Source organism: Electrophorus electricus, chromosome 1 (assembly GCF_041902795.1).
Source record: "Electrophorus electricus isolate QZ-2024a chromosome 1, ASM4190279v1, whole genome shotgun sequence".
NCBI lineage: Eukaryota > Metazoa > Chordata > Actinopteri > Gymnotiformes > Gymnotidae > Electrophorus > Electrophorus electricus.
In genome coordinates, this window is record NC_137497.1 from 39,129,202 (window position 1) to 39,143,908 (window position 14,707).

A 14,707-nucleotide genomic window follows, 5' to 3' on the forward strand; every position below is an offset into this window, starting at 1 on the left:
AACAGTTGTGAAAGCAACACAAAACAAAATCTCATTGTGAAAGTGTGAGGTGAGGTGTGAACGCTGTGGCTCAGCAAGTCTCACGGAGCTACTTGTTTACTGTGTCTCCCTGTTCATTAATTCCCTTCAGCTCCACCCCCCATTACACCTATAGCTCCACCCCCCATTACACCTGCGCCGGCCCATTGGAGTTCCTCTTAGTGACTGAACAGGGGCTTTGCGCAAGCTCTGCTGCTTCGAACCGCACCCGAGCCTCACTGGGAGATTTATAGCAAACGCATCCTCGCGAACAGTGCAGAAATCGCCGCATTAGCCCTCAATGTCTGCCACACCATTCTGCTATTAATCTAAAGCTTCAATACACTTCCTTTACATGCATCACTTAATTCCTAGTTTAGGTCCAAGTCCTGCATGGGTGAGTCTAAAGCCCATGAATACAGCGCACATATACTGTAACGCGCAGGAATCCATCTAATAATGTGACTGTTTGTGTGTAATGTAGTTTGTGTGGTTTTACTGAATATTTCCTAGTAAATGCAGTGCAACCACAAATGAACGACTGAGTGGAAACGGTCGATAATGGCCAGCCCTGCGGTGATGTGTGTGGGGGGGTACTTTCCACCCGCCGGTGGGGTAGAGGCCTCTGCTTGGAGGATGGAGCTCTCTCGCAGTGCTAAGAGGTCGTGAGAGGAGGCTTTTGGGGCATGCTGAGCCACAGAGCGAAAAAGAGGCCTCTAATGACGGCAGGATGCGTGAGCGCGAGGACGCCCGCGCGCCCATGCCATTGGACCGCCGACGCCACGTTCACGCGGAAGGAGAGGGCTGGACGGACGCGTGGAACCCGTCATCCGCTGGCGTTCCCACAACCCCACACCCCATCCCTCCTTCCCTGCATCCTCCCGCTCGTCCCTCACTACTCCACCACTTTTTTTCCCCATGCTTTAACGTCCACGCTGGTCCGGCTGCCGTAAAAGCCGGCGTGGGACTGGATTTACTGAGCCTCTCCTAGACGATAAACAAAATCAACTCCACATGTGCCACGCAACTGCAGCATCTGACTGCACATTTTATGATGAAGCCCTGTTGACAAAATAACACGTGATAAATTCTTTCCAAATAACGCGCGCTTAAGGGACGCGGATGTTGAGCTCGACGGACTGCACCCACGTGTGGCCGTTAAAAGTGCAGAGTGGATGTGGAAGAGGGGCAGAGGATGACTCATTAAAGTCGAATGAGCATCTTGTCTGCCTTTCGATTTTTGTAATGAAGGAGATTGTGTGCTTTTGGGATATAGAGGTATGTGTGTGAAAGGCAGAGTATGGAGTGCTTGAACCTGCTAATTTCTTATATATTTCTAGCTTTAAACAGGTGCAATTGACATGTTTAGAGGTCATACAGCGGAAGCATAAACAACTTTTTCCTCCTGTCTAGATTTCTCTCTCTTTTTCATGTTCAGTGTTGTAATTTTTGGCAAAACGGCTTTCAGACAGCTCTGTATCTCTCGCACCTGTTAACAGGTATGTCCCGGGCGTGGAGGTACAGCCATTGGCTGCAGTAGTGCAGGTAGAGGCGTGGGAACCAGGCAAGGGCCACCAGGGCTAGTTGGAGCTGGCTACAACGAGGCCGCGGGCTCCAGGACAGACCCAGCTCCCCTGGGAGCAGACGCCCCACCAGGCGCAAGCGCGTGCCTGGACCGCAACACCTAGCACGGGGGGAGGGAGCTCCACACTGAGACCTGGGAACAGTAGCACATATATGGGCTGGACACACAGGCTAAAACATGCACACACACAATAACAAACACACAGAGTGTATGCACAGGCTACAGTCCACATAACCACATCCTTGTGTACACACTAGCTAAAAAAGACTGCAAACACACACACACACAAACACACACACACAAACTCCAAAAGGGTGAGGTTCAATTCTCACAAGACAAAGACACTCATTTAGGTCATTTATACTAAATGCACATAAATCCATAATATGTTGTCAGACTCTCAATACCAATAATTCTCTGTCTTTCTGTCAATTCATTTGTCTCTGTGTCTATGTGTTCAGATAGAGCATCGGTGAGAACAACATGTCTGAAAAGGGCATCCCTGCTGGGCCTCGAAGACGAGATCACCTCCAACCACCACAGATGAAGATGCGAAAGGCCCGTCGGAGGTAAACCACACTGGAATGGCAAATCCAAACGAGACAAGGACCCAACAGGCTCAGAGTAGCCCTTTTAAATGGCCAACGTTTTAAATGGCACATCTGCAAATAAACTCTCTGCGTCTTTATTCCGCGTCAGGAAACACTTTTTAAACTCTTCCTATTGGACCAACTAATAAACGGTTTACTTAGGGAGTAGATTACAGGGCTGTGGACGAGGGTTGGCCTCCTTCCTGTTGTCCTGCAGAAGTGCGAGCAAGGTCCTCCGCTTCAGCGCGAGAGCCACACCCTTTACTTCGACGCTGAAAAATGGGCTCGGGCACCGCGTTGTGGCTGGGAGTGGTGTGGACGTGACGGGCCAGGCTGGGCCGGGCCAGATGCCAGTGGGTGTGAGCCAGGAGCCCGCGGCTCGAAAAGCTGATTTGTGCACCGATGCCTTTTGGCGCAGTCCTGGGAACTATTCGTGCCTTTGGTTAAGGCTCTAAATCTGGAGGCACTTAAATACTGGACTCACCATTTATTTGGAGGATTAAGTTATTTGCTGTCACCTTCCTCCTCCATCCCTCTTCCCCCCCAATTCAGGCCATAGGCACTGTTTAGTGAATGCACCAAACCAGAGGATAGATTTATCTTATACTACCAGCTAGACAGGGTGAAGCAGGTACAGAGAGACAGTGAGAGACAGAGGGACACCGTGAGGAATAGAGAGAATGTTTGTGTTTTTTTGCACTTGGAGTTTTCTTAGTTTCTCTGTGTACGTCAAGCTACAGAGCTCCTCCGAACATCTCCCCATAATCAGGTCTGGTCATGACGGAAAATCAGTTTTGGGGAACTGAATGTGCGGACGAGAGCAGAGCCTGCTGTAGCCTCCCTGCCCGGCGGCCTGGAACCCTAACCTTCCTAACCTTCTTAATGATGCCCAAACCTTCTCCTTGGAGGTCCTTCACAAACTGCACACACGAGGGCGGAGCCATCCAGCGCTCCCCGACAGGAGCGCCGCACTGGGGGCTTGGACAGCCGTGTTTGTGCAGCACGCGCGTGTCTGATTGGATGACTGACGGGAGGCTGGGAGCTGAGCGCCCTGTTTGGCAGGGGTGGCCGAAACAGGCCGAGGGGCTCACTCACACTCACCGTCTTACTCTCAGAGGACAGTGAGGGTAAAGCGGATGGAAACATCGCAACTGTTCATCACTTCTGCGCATATGGCTAACATGCGTGCACACACACACACACACACACACACACACACACCCTACACTACATTTAACTACATTACTGTCCATGTCCTTTTTTTTCCTCACTTACGTAACCCCCACCATTACAGATGTTCCCCACTAACACATTCCCGTAGCTGTACGACCATACCTAAACATAACCTTTCACCTGAATGAAATGTTTTGTTCCCTTTGATTTAAAATAAATAAATACAATATTTTGTGTACTTTAAAAGAAAATCCTCACAGAGGCAAGCCACCAACATCAAAATTTGCTCGTTTTCCCATTATAACCAAAACGCTAGATTTCCACAACGAGACTAAAATAGAAAACAGGTTTGCATATACAGCAACACAGTTTTACAGCCTGACACACTTACAGACAGACAGAGTCTTACAGACACAGTCTTACAGCGAGACACACATTGGGATACACAGCCTTACAGCAGGACTGAATAGAATGACTGGGCATTACTGGTATGCAGGATACACAAAAACTAGTGGAGCACTGGTGACTAATACTCAGTTTATCTTGCAGTAATGACACGATGAAATGTTTTGCATAGCTAACTCAACCCAAGTCAGTGGAAACAAAGAAGCAAACAATTTGATCCAAACAAAAACCAGTTATGAGATTTAAACAGATTTGCGGCACCCTGCACAGATCCCCCAGTAATCTATCAAACAGCCTCCAAAGTGTGCAGAGCTCTGTGCAGAAAAACTGCTCCACACATTCTCCCACACAGTGCATTGAGGAGAGTTGGAATGAAGCCTTCCTGCTCTGGGGGAGGTAACGTTAAAACCAGGAGGTGATGAACAATTTTAGCAACTTAATATCTAAATTTTAAATAATTATGTCCGACCCATTCTCGATGCACTAAGTATTAAGTGCTAACCATAAGTGTTCCAGGGTGCACTTAATTCATAGTGCACCCTGGTGATCCTTAAAGTAACCACACTAACACAGTACTCGGCTAAGAGTCCCCCACTCTCACCCTCTCTCTCTCTCATACACACACACACAACCACACACACACACACACACACACACACACACACACACACACACACACACACACACACACACACACACAGCCTAAGTACTTCATTTCAGGTGCATTTTATCAGTTTGACTTTTTGTTGCGTGTTTCTGAGCCTCAACATCGAGCCCCTTTACAAGCATGTGTGTTTCCACAGCTTTGGCATGGTACACGTGTACATAAACTGATTTCATTGAGAAAAAGGGAGAGAGTTGGGACTTGGGGCCAATAAAAGCGAATTATTGCCCTCTGACTCAGCAGTACAATCAGAGTCCATCTGATAATTACAACTGGACTTCAGCCACTGCCAAATGATCCCAATTATTTGCAGCTGAGAGAGAGACAAGGGCAGAGGAACGCTGAGGTACTGAAGCTTCTCTAGAGTAGCTGGACCAAGTGCTTCTTCACTGTAGCGCACTGACGTCCTGACATTCAGGGCAAGTACTGGGGATTGTAAAAGGCTGCGTGTTCTCATGAGTGTTGGGCAGGGCAGGCTAATGTGTGGGCAGCACACACACACACACACACACACACACACACGCGCACACACGCACGCACACACGCACGCACACTCACACTCACGCACGCACACACGCACACTCACACGCACGCACGCGCACACACACGCGCACACACACGCACACTCGCACACGCACGTACGCACGCACGCGCGCACGCGCACACACGCACGCACGCACACACACGCGCGCAATCAGGGGACAATCAGAGTCCTCTGAGTGGCAGAGTGTGGATGTCCCAGAGGGAGGCACCTCGTCCCAGTCAGCTCCGGCTCTGAGAGGCTGGGTATGGAGCCCAGTCAGAGAGGAGGCCCTAAAACACAGAAACTACCGGAAGACTGCAGCTGCACTGACATCATGGAATTGTTTCCTGCTCCCAGACACAACAGTTCATGGGAGATTAAAGTCTGGACCACTGCCAGCAATAAGACACAGAGAAAGTCAAACCTGTGAACATGCTCATTATTCAAATGAATGATATGGAGATCACATTTGCAACTCAAATGTGTCAAGATATTTGCATTATGTCTGTTAAACAATACAAAGATGGTGTTGAATGGGGTACATTTAGGGAGTTGGGACTGCAGTTGCTTAATGGGATTGCAACCATAACAATATTAGATTAGTTGTATTATCTAGTTGACGCGACATGAACCTGGCACTGGGAAACTCAACTTCCCATCACCCCAACATGCGATGAACTTTGGTTTGGAAACCAAGTTCAGTCCTTGACTGTAATGTATGACAAACACAAATGCAGTCTGCCTGCTGCCCATTCAAGCCTGATGGAAGTGGGTTTGTTTTTTTTACAGGATAAGAAAAGCACAGCACTAAGAGCTTGTGAAAATTACACCGAATGACTGTAGTTTAATGGCAGGTTTGTCATACTTTGCTCCACTGAAATTTCAGCAGTAGATTGACGGGCTTGTTAGGACCTGTCAGTCATCCACAGGGACGGCCTCCTGCTACCTACATTCTCTGCAGCAAATCAGGCTCATTTATTTACACAGGGAGAGAGCATGACCGAGAAGTGGACTGTGTGTTTGCGCTGGAATCACATCACATAAATAGAGTGTGTCCATCACGGGGTTTGTTGTTGTTGTTGTTGTTGTTTTTTCACAAAACACATCTGAATAATGTCTGCTTATATATGAGAATTTGGAAGGAAACACTGTCACTGTTAGCCATCCGTTGATCACTGGGGAGATCTATTGGGCTGAATCTGTCAGGTCACTGCGGGTGAGAACAGAAAGGAGAACCTTTTTTTTTTCTGGGCGACCATGACCCAGCAATGCACTGGGCACCTGGTTGTCGCACAGAGCGTCTGTGGGAAAATGCTCACGCACTTACACACACACACACACACACACACACACCTCAAGCACCCCCTCCGTCCCGACGGGGGCCTGTACGTGGCTGTGACTGAAAGCTCATCAGATCTAACAATCCTGATTTCAAGAAAAGTCAGAGGGCATCCATGCTGGCAAAAGGGGTAGGTGTGTGTGTGTGTGTGTGTGTGTGTGTGTGTGCGTGCGTGCAGGGGTCTAGGCTCCCTAGGGACGTGGGGTACTCTGTTCACCACTTCCTGCCCCTCTGTAGAGGAAAGAGCTTTGAAGGGCCCGAGGTGACTTTACCCCACGTGTAACATCAGCATTGATTACTCTCTGACCCTTCTGCTGCGGAGTGCTGCCTCGCTCTCACGGCAGGAACAGCAGCGCACCAGGTTCCCACTGCACACTCGCTCCCAACAATTCAATGTTTCCCAGTTAAATTCTACAAGATTTAGTGTAATCAATTGAAAAAAATGAAAATAAAGCCGTAAACGCAAAGTAGGTGGAATTTCTGAACAAGTGTTTAGCAAAATATCATAAAAATAGGTCAAGCATCAACCACTTTCTGCAGAAACCCACAGAGCAGATTTATTCCTGATGTTCCCTTGCGCAAATGCGTTCAACATTTAAAAACTTGCAGCATACTTTAAAAGTCTATTATAATACTCAGAGTGGTAGAAACGTTTGTTCAGTCTAATCAAAAACATTCATCAACCGCTAAGCGCTACAATATAAACCTAGAATATTAGACTAGCACATTCCCAGAGATGTATTAAAAAGAAAGCACATTTATTTATTAAAAAAAAAAAAAAAAAAAAAAAAAAGATAAAAGCAATTTTTACATAAAAATGGAAGAGGGAAAACAACGTGCTATTTTCATACAGACAGAGGGAATTAGTGTAGCCTCTTTAAAAGAGTAATAAGTAGAGCGTGTGTCTTAATGTATCATAGGATCTCCGTTAGCAGACAGAGAGAAAGGGAGCGACTAACAACACCAGCCGTTCTCTGGAGGCAAGCGGGGCTGTTCCATCACGTCTGATCATCTCCGTTCTCCTTTTTAGAACAGGAAAAGTCATAGATATAATTGATATGAGATTTAGGGGGTATATTTCAGTGTAATTAGAGTCTTGATAATTGGGCTAATTAGATATAATTGTTATGTGAGTCTGAGTTTGATTAAAACAGGTTTCCCCAAAACGAGAAAGTGAGGAAAAACATGTAGTTGGCAGGCTAGCAGTGTGGCAAAATCAGCGTCACGCGGCGAAGATTAATTAAGGAACAAACACACAGTGAAGAGGGGACAGTGTCATCTCAGATGGACACATGCGTATCCACGCACATGCATGCACACACGCACGCACACACACACACACACAACAGGAATAGGAAGGCCAGAAAGCACTTTGATACATATGATTTGCCTTTTTCTTTGGCCAACTGAATGCCATTTTAAGTTAGCAAAAGAATATGACCACAAAAGAAGGCACGATGTTGAAGAAGGCACGATGTTTCTCATCAAAGCTGAAATTAAATCCCACGCATCTTCACTATCCCCACTGTAAACATTTTGCAGCCACAAATACGTACCAGATTTTTCCATTGCTGGCGCTCTCGGTGTATTGACCATTCGAACTGCCATTCAAAACACACTTAAGGGAAAACTCCCTCACCCTTTACAAAAACACATGATGGCATACACTGTTAACAGGTAGAAATCCATCTGTGTGGTAAAAACTGCCTCAGAGGTGTTTAACTCCTGGCCTTCACTCCATAATTCAGACCAGAATTTCACAATCATTTGCTGTTCATTTATTGCCAAAGACCAGAGGTATTTAAATAACTTGCCTTAAGGTCCATGCACTACAGAGTTTTCACCCTCCCTTTACAGGTGTGATTCAGGTGGGATGACAAAGTGGCCAGTCGGTTAGATTAACTGTATAATTAAGAACCAGTGATTACAAAATCCAGTACTGTAATACGGATTCAAGGTCTGGATCTAGCAGCAGCAGCAGCTGCGCTTGGAGCAGAAAGGTTGGAGTACAGGCTTCTTTACTAGCCTCCATCCCCCTGCGAGAAGAGCCCAGGCTTTCCTCAGTGACCAGCAGGAGAAGCTCCCCAGCTCCGCAGCAGACCGGGAGGAACACGGATCCCACAGGACACGCGGCGTCAAACCAGGAAACACTCTGGGCCTCCACAGCGGAGGGACCCTTTCGCATTGATCCCTTCAGCTATGGCTGTGATGAAGGTGATGGACGTCATGCTCTCCCATACACACACACACACACACTCATATCTACATCAAGTAAGGTGTAAGGTCATAACCCAGCCTTTATGTTTTCCTCGACAGATGCAAGCATATGGGAGCGTCCAGTGACATCATCTCTGCTGTTATTCCCCTCTTCCCCTTCTTTTCTTTCTCCAGTGCTCTGTTCATTTCTCCCACACCACTGACTGGGATTGTGAATACAATCGTGTACTTCGGAGCATTGTGCTTGCTCTTTGAAATTGTGATTTATGGTTTACGGACGTTAGCCCAGCACGGATGTTCAGGAATGTTGCATTTGAGGTTAGTAACCAACAGCTCACTTTTTGATATGTAAATCTGAGGAAGGATAAAATGAGAGGAGGATAATGAAATAATGAAACTCAAAGCCAAAAATATGGGGGGGGGGGGGGGCAGCAAGAGAGGAGGAGAAATAGGGAGTTGGGGGGGAGAGAGAGAGAGAGAGAGAGAGAGAGAGAGAGAGAGAGAGAGAGAGAGAGACAGACTGGGTCTGCCCCATACAGATAAACTTCAAATATAAAGCAGTGTGCTCCTCTCTCGGAGCAGTAGGCAACATTCAATGTCTTTTAAGCGAACGCCAGGAGCTCTTGCTAACTGCTGCTTTGCACTAGGTGCAGTTTTGCAGTTTGGCTTTGCGGGGGGTGGGGGAAGTGAAGAGTTGGAATCCATGTTCTCAGTGACGGATGGCTCAGTCTCGGCTTTTCTACCATGTACTTCTTGTTTTGCTAAGTGAAAGACTGATGCAAAATGTCTTTTTCAAAGTTGTAATTATTTTAGCTCAGATTCTAAATCTGCAACATTGCCATTCAGTCCAGTTAATTTCTAAAACAAATGGCAAAAATTAGCCGTTTAATTTGTTCTGCAGCAGCTAGGCTTGTATGGCCGAACTTCAGCAGCATTCGTTGGAAAGCATATCTGGAGTATATTTGTCAAGTCTAAGTGGTGTATATATGGTTCTATAGGGCTTTGACAGGCAGCTTCCAGAGGCACTGCTCTCATGAGTTAAGATAAGTGAACACACCCTCCTCACAGCCTGGTCTCCTCTAACCGTCTAGATGGCAGTAATATCCTTCAATTATCATGATATAAAAGGTGAAATGTGGCATTAAAACTCAAGAGGAAAGCAGAGGAGAAATTATCCAGATTCCCCAACCCGTTCAAAACACACACACAATCAAATGACACCACACACTGAGAAAAAGGGTTATTCATTCATAGAATATTAAAAGATGGATCTAGCTTGTATTTTGCTTCTGTAAAAATGTCCGACACTTTTCTTTTGTAAATTTTGTAATGAGAAACATTAAGAAGCTGCTTCACAGTTTGACGTCACCAAACTGACTGTGTTTGTAAGGGTTCTGCTCCTCAGCTCCGTTTGTGAGGGCAGACCAGCACCAGCACCCCACAGTCCTTCTCTTGATCCAGCACGATGCCTGGCCTGCCTTTCCTGACCATGTCATTTCCTCCCAACAGCTGCGAGAGTGCCGGCGCTCCTCGCGCTTAATCCCAGTCCAGCGGCAACAAATCACCAATTCTCCAAAATTAGGAGAACAGTGCAGTTTCGGATCCAGGACAAAAAATAAGAACAAAAACAAAGCAGGCTTTTCCTTTTTCTCATTGCGAAACATACAGTGTTTGTGTGTGGTATAATTGAAGGAAAATCAAAACAAAAACACATAATTCAAATGCAATTTTTTTCCCCCCTTATGGACTAAGGCAAGCCACTTCTGCACACTAGTGGCTAGCGCACTGAAAATATAGGAGGTGGTTTTACAAAAGGCAATTTGGCCAGGGCCATTTCTGAGATTTGTTTGGTCGCGCTGTTTGTCTTGGTGTGTTCCTGGTCCTGTTTTCTCATTAATATCAAATGCTGAGAGACACAATAAAAGGGAGAAAACATTTATTCAGGAAGCCTTCTTTAGCACTTCGCATCGCCCGAGAAAAAAAAGCAATTATCCACACTGGAAGGTTTTATGTGTTGTCAATGTCAGTATTACCCAGGTCCTTTCAATAAAAACACACATTGGCTCTGACAGAAAAGGCAGCATTCAGATCGTAGAAATGGAGAAATTGGGCATGAAATGAAATTGAACAGGTAAATGCATGCAGATATGTGCACACGGACAGAGCTGAAGAGCGTCCTTGAAGAGTCAAAACAACATTTTGAAAGACTGTAGCTTAAAAATAAGCTAATACCATTAGCACTTTTTTGAAGATGTTCTATGACATCTGGCCATCACACGTATTACTTGAAGGCAAGAAAGTTGTCTCAAAACACATCCCCCCGCCCAGCCAGGCCATATTAAACTCACTGTGTAGAGAAGGAGAAGTGCTGGAGCTCTTCTGCTGTGAGACTTGCACGTGGCTCCGTCTCCCTCAAACAGCCTCTCGGGCTGCTTAGCTTGCTGATTGGTTTCTTCTTATTGCCACTCTGATTGGACACACACACACAAATAAATAAATACATTTTAAAAAAAATAAAACGTCCGTTGTTATCAGAATGGGAAGCACTCTCCATCGTCCCAGGAAATGCGGTGACAGCACAGCACTTTGTCCTGCCGTTATCCCCCAATCGCACTCGCACATGCACGGCGATTAACAGTGGGGCTAAACGGCATTCCGATTACTCACAACGTGGACTCGAAGTCAGAATTAAGAACAGGAAAAGTCAGAAAGAAGAGAAGAATGCCATCACCGTGTTACCACTGCGCTAGGCACCAACAGTGCACAGGCCGCCACACGTGCGCCGGCCGCTAATGCTAACGCAGAGCCGGGCCTCTTTAATTCTGCAGACAAAGCGGAGCAAGAACAGCCCTGCCGCCACAGCCAGCTAGCGGCTTTTCATCTGTCACTCTTTCCTACTCCAGCTGCTTATATTATTGGCTAAGCTGCCACCCGGCGACCAGCTCGCATTGCTCCGTTCTGGGGAGAGCGCCGTGCCTCCAGGCGAGCTTAGGCATGCCACGACCATCCCGCGCGCCGCTTCCCACTAATGAGGCGCACACACGCACGTGCATATATACATACACCTTAACACCCGAACTCTCCCAACCTGAGGACAGCGCCGCCGAAATGTCCTCGAACAAGATCACGCAACACAGCAGAGTGGAAAATAAAGGATGAAACATTTTTAAAAAGACTCAAAGTGAGGGAAAGGGGAAAGGGATATATAAACCACCATGTTCTCTAGTGATCCTGACAATAAATTTAATAAACTATCTTAAGAGGATATTTTCAAATGTGATTTCTTTTCCGCGCCTGTGGGGAAAGCAGTAGCCTAGAGAAAGTCCATTTGAACTAGGCAGCTCTGGTGCAGGCGCCCGGGCCTGCTCCTCAGCCTTCAGGTGCAGGTAGGCTGGAGATCAGCGCACTTCATCATTAGACAGCTGCCTGAAAGAAGCTGACATTTGACGCAGCCCTGGGTTCTGTGTGTGTGTGTGTGTGTGTGTGTGTGCAAGAGATGCTCACTGCACAGCCATATTACCAAATCCACATTACCATATAACCAAAAAAGGATAAATATTACTTTATTAGTTTCAAAATAAAGTATTATCATTTGTATGTCAAGATTTAACCATATTTCTCCTTGTGCATAAAAAAATATATCCATGGAAAAGTTTAAACTGAAATCCTGACATTCCACTAATAAACAGCCAATAGTGTACAGCTTCAATAGAGACAGGAGCAAGCTTTAAAGAGCATTATTAATACTGAGGCAGATTCGAAAGGGGGAAGGGACCTGACTGGCGTGCTGAAGACATCTTCCGTTCCCACCTCACAACAACAACAACAACATTAGTGTTTGGAAGACAGAGTGCTGAAGCGCGCTACGTCAGGTCAGCGACAAGAAGGCGTTCGGCAATTACCACTTCAAAACAGGGCCAGGCAGTGCGGGCACTGGGCCTCATTTAGCCCGGGTCATGCGGGGAAGCAGAGGAAGGGTGTGTTCAGATCGCATGCCGCTGCTGAGCTCACACAGCCGGCCCTGTTTTGGCTTGTCGAGCACATCGCTTTCGACTTTGAAGGCAGCGCAGGTACCTGTTAGTGTGAAATGTATTTTGACAAATCTCAGATAATAGGGCAGAGAGGCAGCAAGCAGGCAGGGGGCATGTTGGGAGCGGGAGAGAGGGGGGAGGTTGGACTCGTATAACAAAGGCAAAGCCTTTTGCAAACTCTCCACTGCACCTCGGCACGCAGACCCACCTCGGCTTTCTCGAACGAGGGCTGAGGGACAGGGAGGACGCCAGCCGGACCTACCACGAGAGAAGAGAGAGGGAGATTTAAGAAGAAAAAAAAATGTCCTGAAAGACAGTGGAATTTGTCTTCTCAAAGTAACTTGAGGGTGGGGGGGTCAAGGATTTTTAATGTGAGACGAATTCTCACTTTCAGAATTATTGTATGTCTCTTTGCATTATGCTTAACAAAATGTAAAGTAAAGTAAATATATAGGTGGTAAAGTTACACAGTACCACAATCCTAAAAACTTGTAGATGTATAAAAGAAAGAATCAGCCAGTACAACGTGGGTGTTTCCCCCTCGCTGTGCTGGGACTGGATCTGTAGTAAGATTAAGGTAAATGTAATGAACTCCACTAGAGACCTCCCAAAGACAAAGCCATGAAGGCAGGAGAAGAAGTGATGAAACTTCCTACCCTTTCTCTCGCTAACACACACACGCCACCCCCATCTCTACAACCTCTGAATCAACCTCTCCTTTTCCCCCCCACATCGCTCCAATGCACGCAATTAGACATGATGAAAAATCGAAAAAGAAATTAAATTTAGTTGTAATACATTTCACCATTCTTCTTTGCCTTGGAAAATTACTTTTGAAGTGTTTTCTCTCTCTCTCTCTCTCTCTCTCTCTCTCTCTCTCTCTCGCTCTCTCTCTCTCTCTCTCTCTCTCTCTCTCTCTCTCTCTCTCTCTCTCTGCGTCTGTAATTTAAATGGTAAGCTGCCAGATGTGTGTCTCATGCTTGAAGTGCAGGAGCTTTGCATTATTTAGCATATTAACATTCACAGAATTTAAAAAAGGGTTCCTGTGTTGCCTGGAGGTTCCAATTAAGTAAACCTTAGCTTGATACATGTAAAAATTTCACCATGAGAAACTTTTTTTTTTCCAATGCTTTTTCCCCCCTCATTTCTCTCCGCCATTCCCATCTATATAATATGGAAACTTCCCAGATGATATAAGTTTTCTCTGCTGCAGGATTAAATATATCAGTAATAATAACTTTTAAATATAGGCAACAGATCAGGAAGGATTCTGAAGACTAAGATGAGCTTTAATAGCAGTATTAGAAGCCTTGAAGGGTTATGGGCATCTCCTCTTTCCCTTTTTGGGAACTGACATCAGATTTCATTTGTGCCCAGATGTGGTTTTTAATTACCAATTTTGCTGGTAAACACTCATGCAGCCCGCAGTTAAAGGCTAATGGTGTTAAATCTGCCTTTATCTTAAAAGGTAGGAATATTTGGGGGGTTTTCTCTGTTATTTCATTACAGAGCATTGCGTAATAAAGGCATTTCTCTCTGTTATGATTAGCCTGTCGCCACACACGCTGACTGTCCTCCCTTGATTTGGAGACGTGCTCAGTGGTGTGGTGGTGTGCGGAATCCGCTCACGTCCTGCTCACGTCGTGCGCACATCCCGTACTGACGGCATGTCAGCGTGCTCTCGGCCGGAGAACAGACCGGACGCGGCCATTCACTCGCTTTTTACATAAAAAAGGTTTCTTTAAAACGGTTCCAACATGAGGTCGACGGTTCTTTCCTCTTGCGGCTAAGTAGAGCAGCATTCCAAGCACTAAACAGTTTTGGTAATAATTTCTTTACACGGCTGCTTCAACCAGTCGACTAAACTGTACCGTCACAGTTATTACACTTTTTATTTCTCTCTCACTTTTTTGGACCTCCTGTGCTCCATTGTCACATGTGAGAGAAAACAGGGACAGAGGTTCCCACTTTAACACACTTTAGGATTTCATAGACTACATGGTTAAAGTTTGATGTCTCCCAAAGACCATTACCCAAAACGGCAGTGTTTACTCACTCTGTCTGTTCATCACACGCCGCGCAATAAAAGCAGCGATGACTGGCAAGTAAACCTGACATAACAACCAAAAATAAGACATTAGTCTTGATGGAGAGCGTGGTGC

General features: G+C 46.2%; 1 protein-coding gene across 1 annotated transcript in view; it reads right to left on the reverse strand.

Annotated features, from left to right (window-relative positions):
- LOC118241440 (uncharacterized) overlaps positions 1–14,707 on the reverse strand; it is a 50,046-nt gene that overhangs the window by 24,656 nt on the left and 10,683 nt on the right. Inside the window, exons 6-8 of the mRNA XM_081722552.1 lie at positions 12,724–12,803; positions 10,863–10,981; positions 1,508–1,735 (exon numbers count right to left, since the gene is read on the reverse strand). Coding sequence (XP_081578678.1) covers positions 1,508–1,735; positions 10,863–10,981; positions 12,724–12,803 — 427 coding nt within the window. The remainder of the gene's footprint in view (positions 1–1,507; positions 1,736–10,862; positions 10,982–12,723; positions 12,804–14,707) is intronic.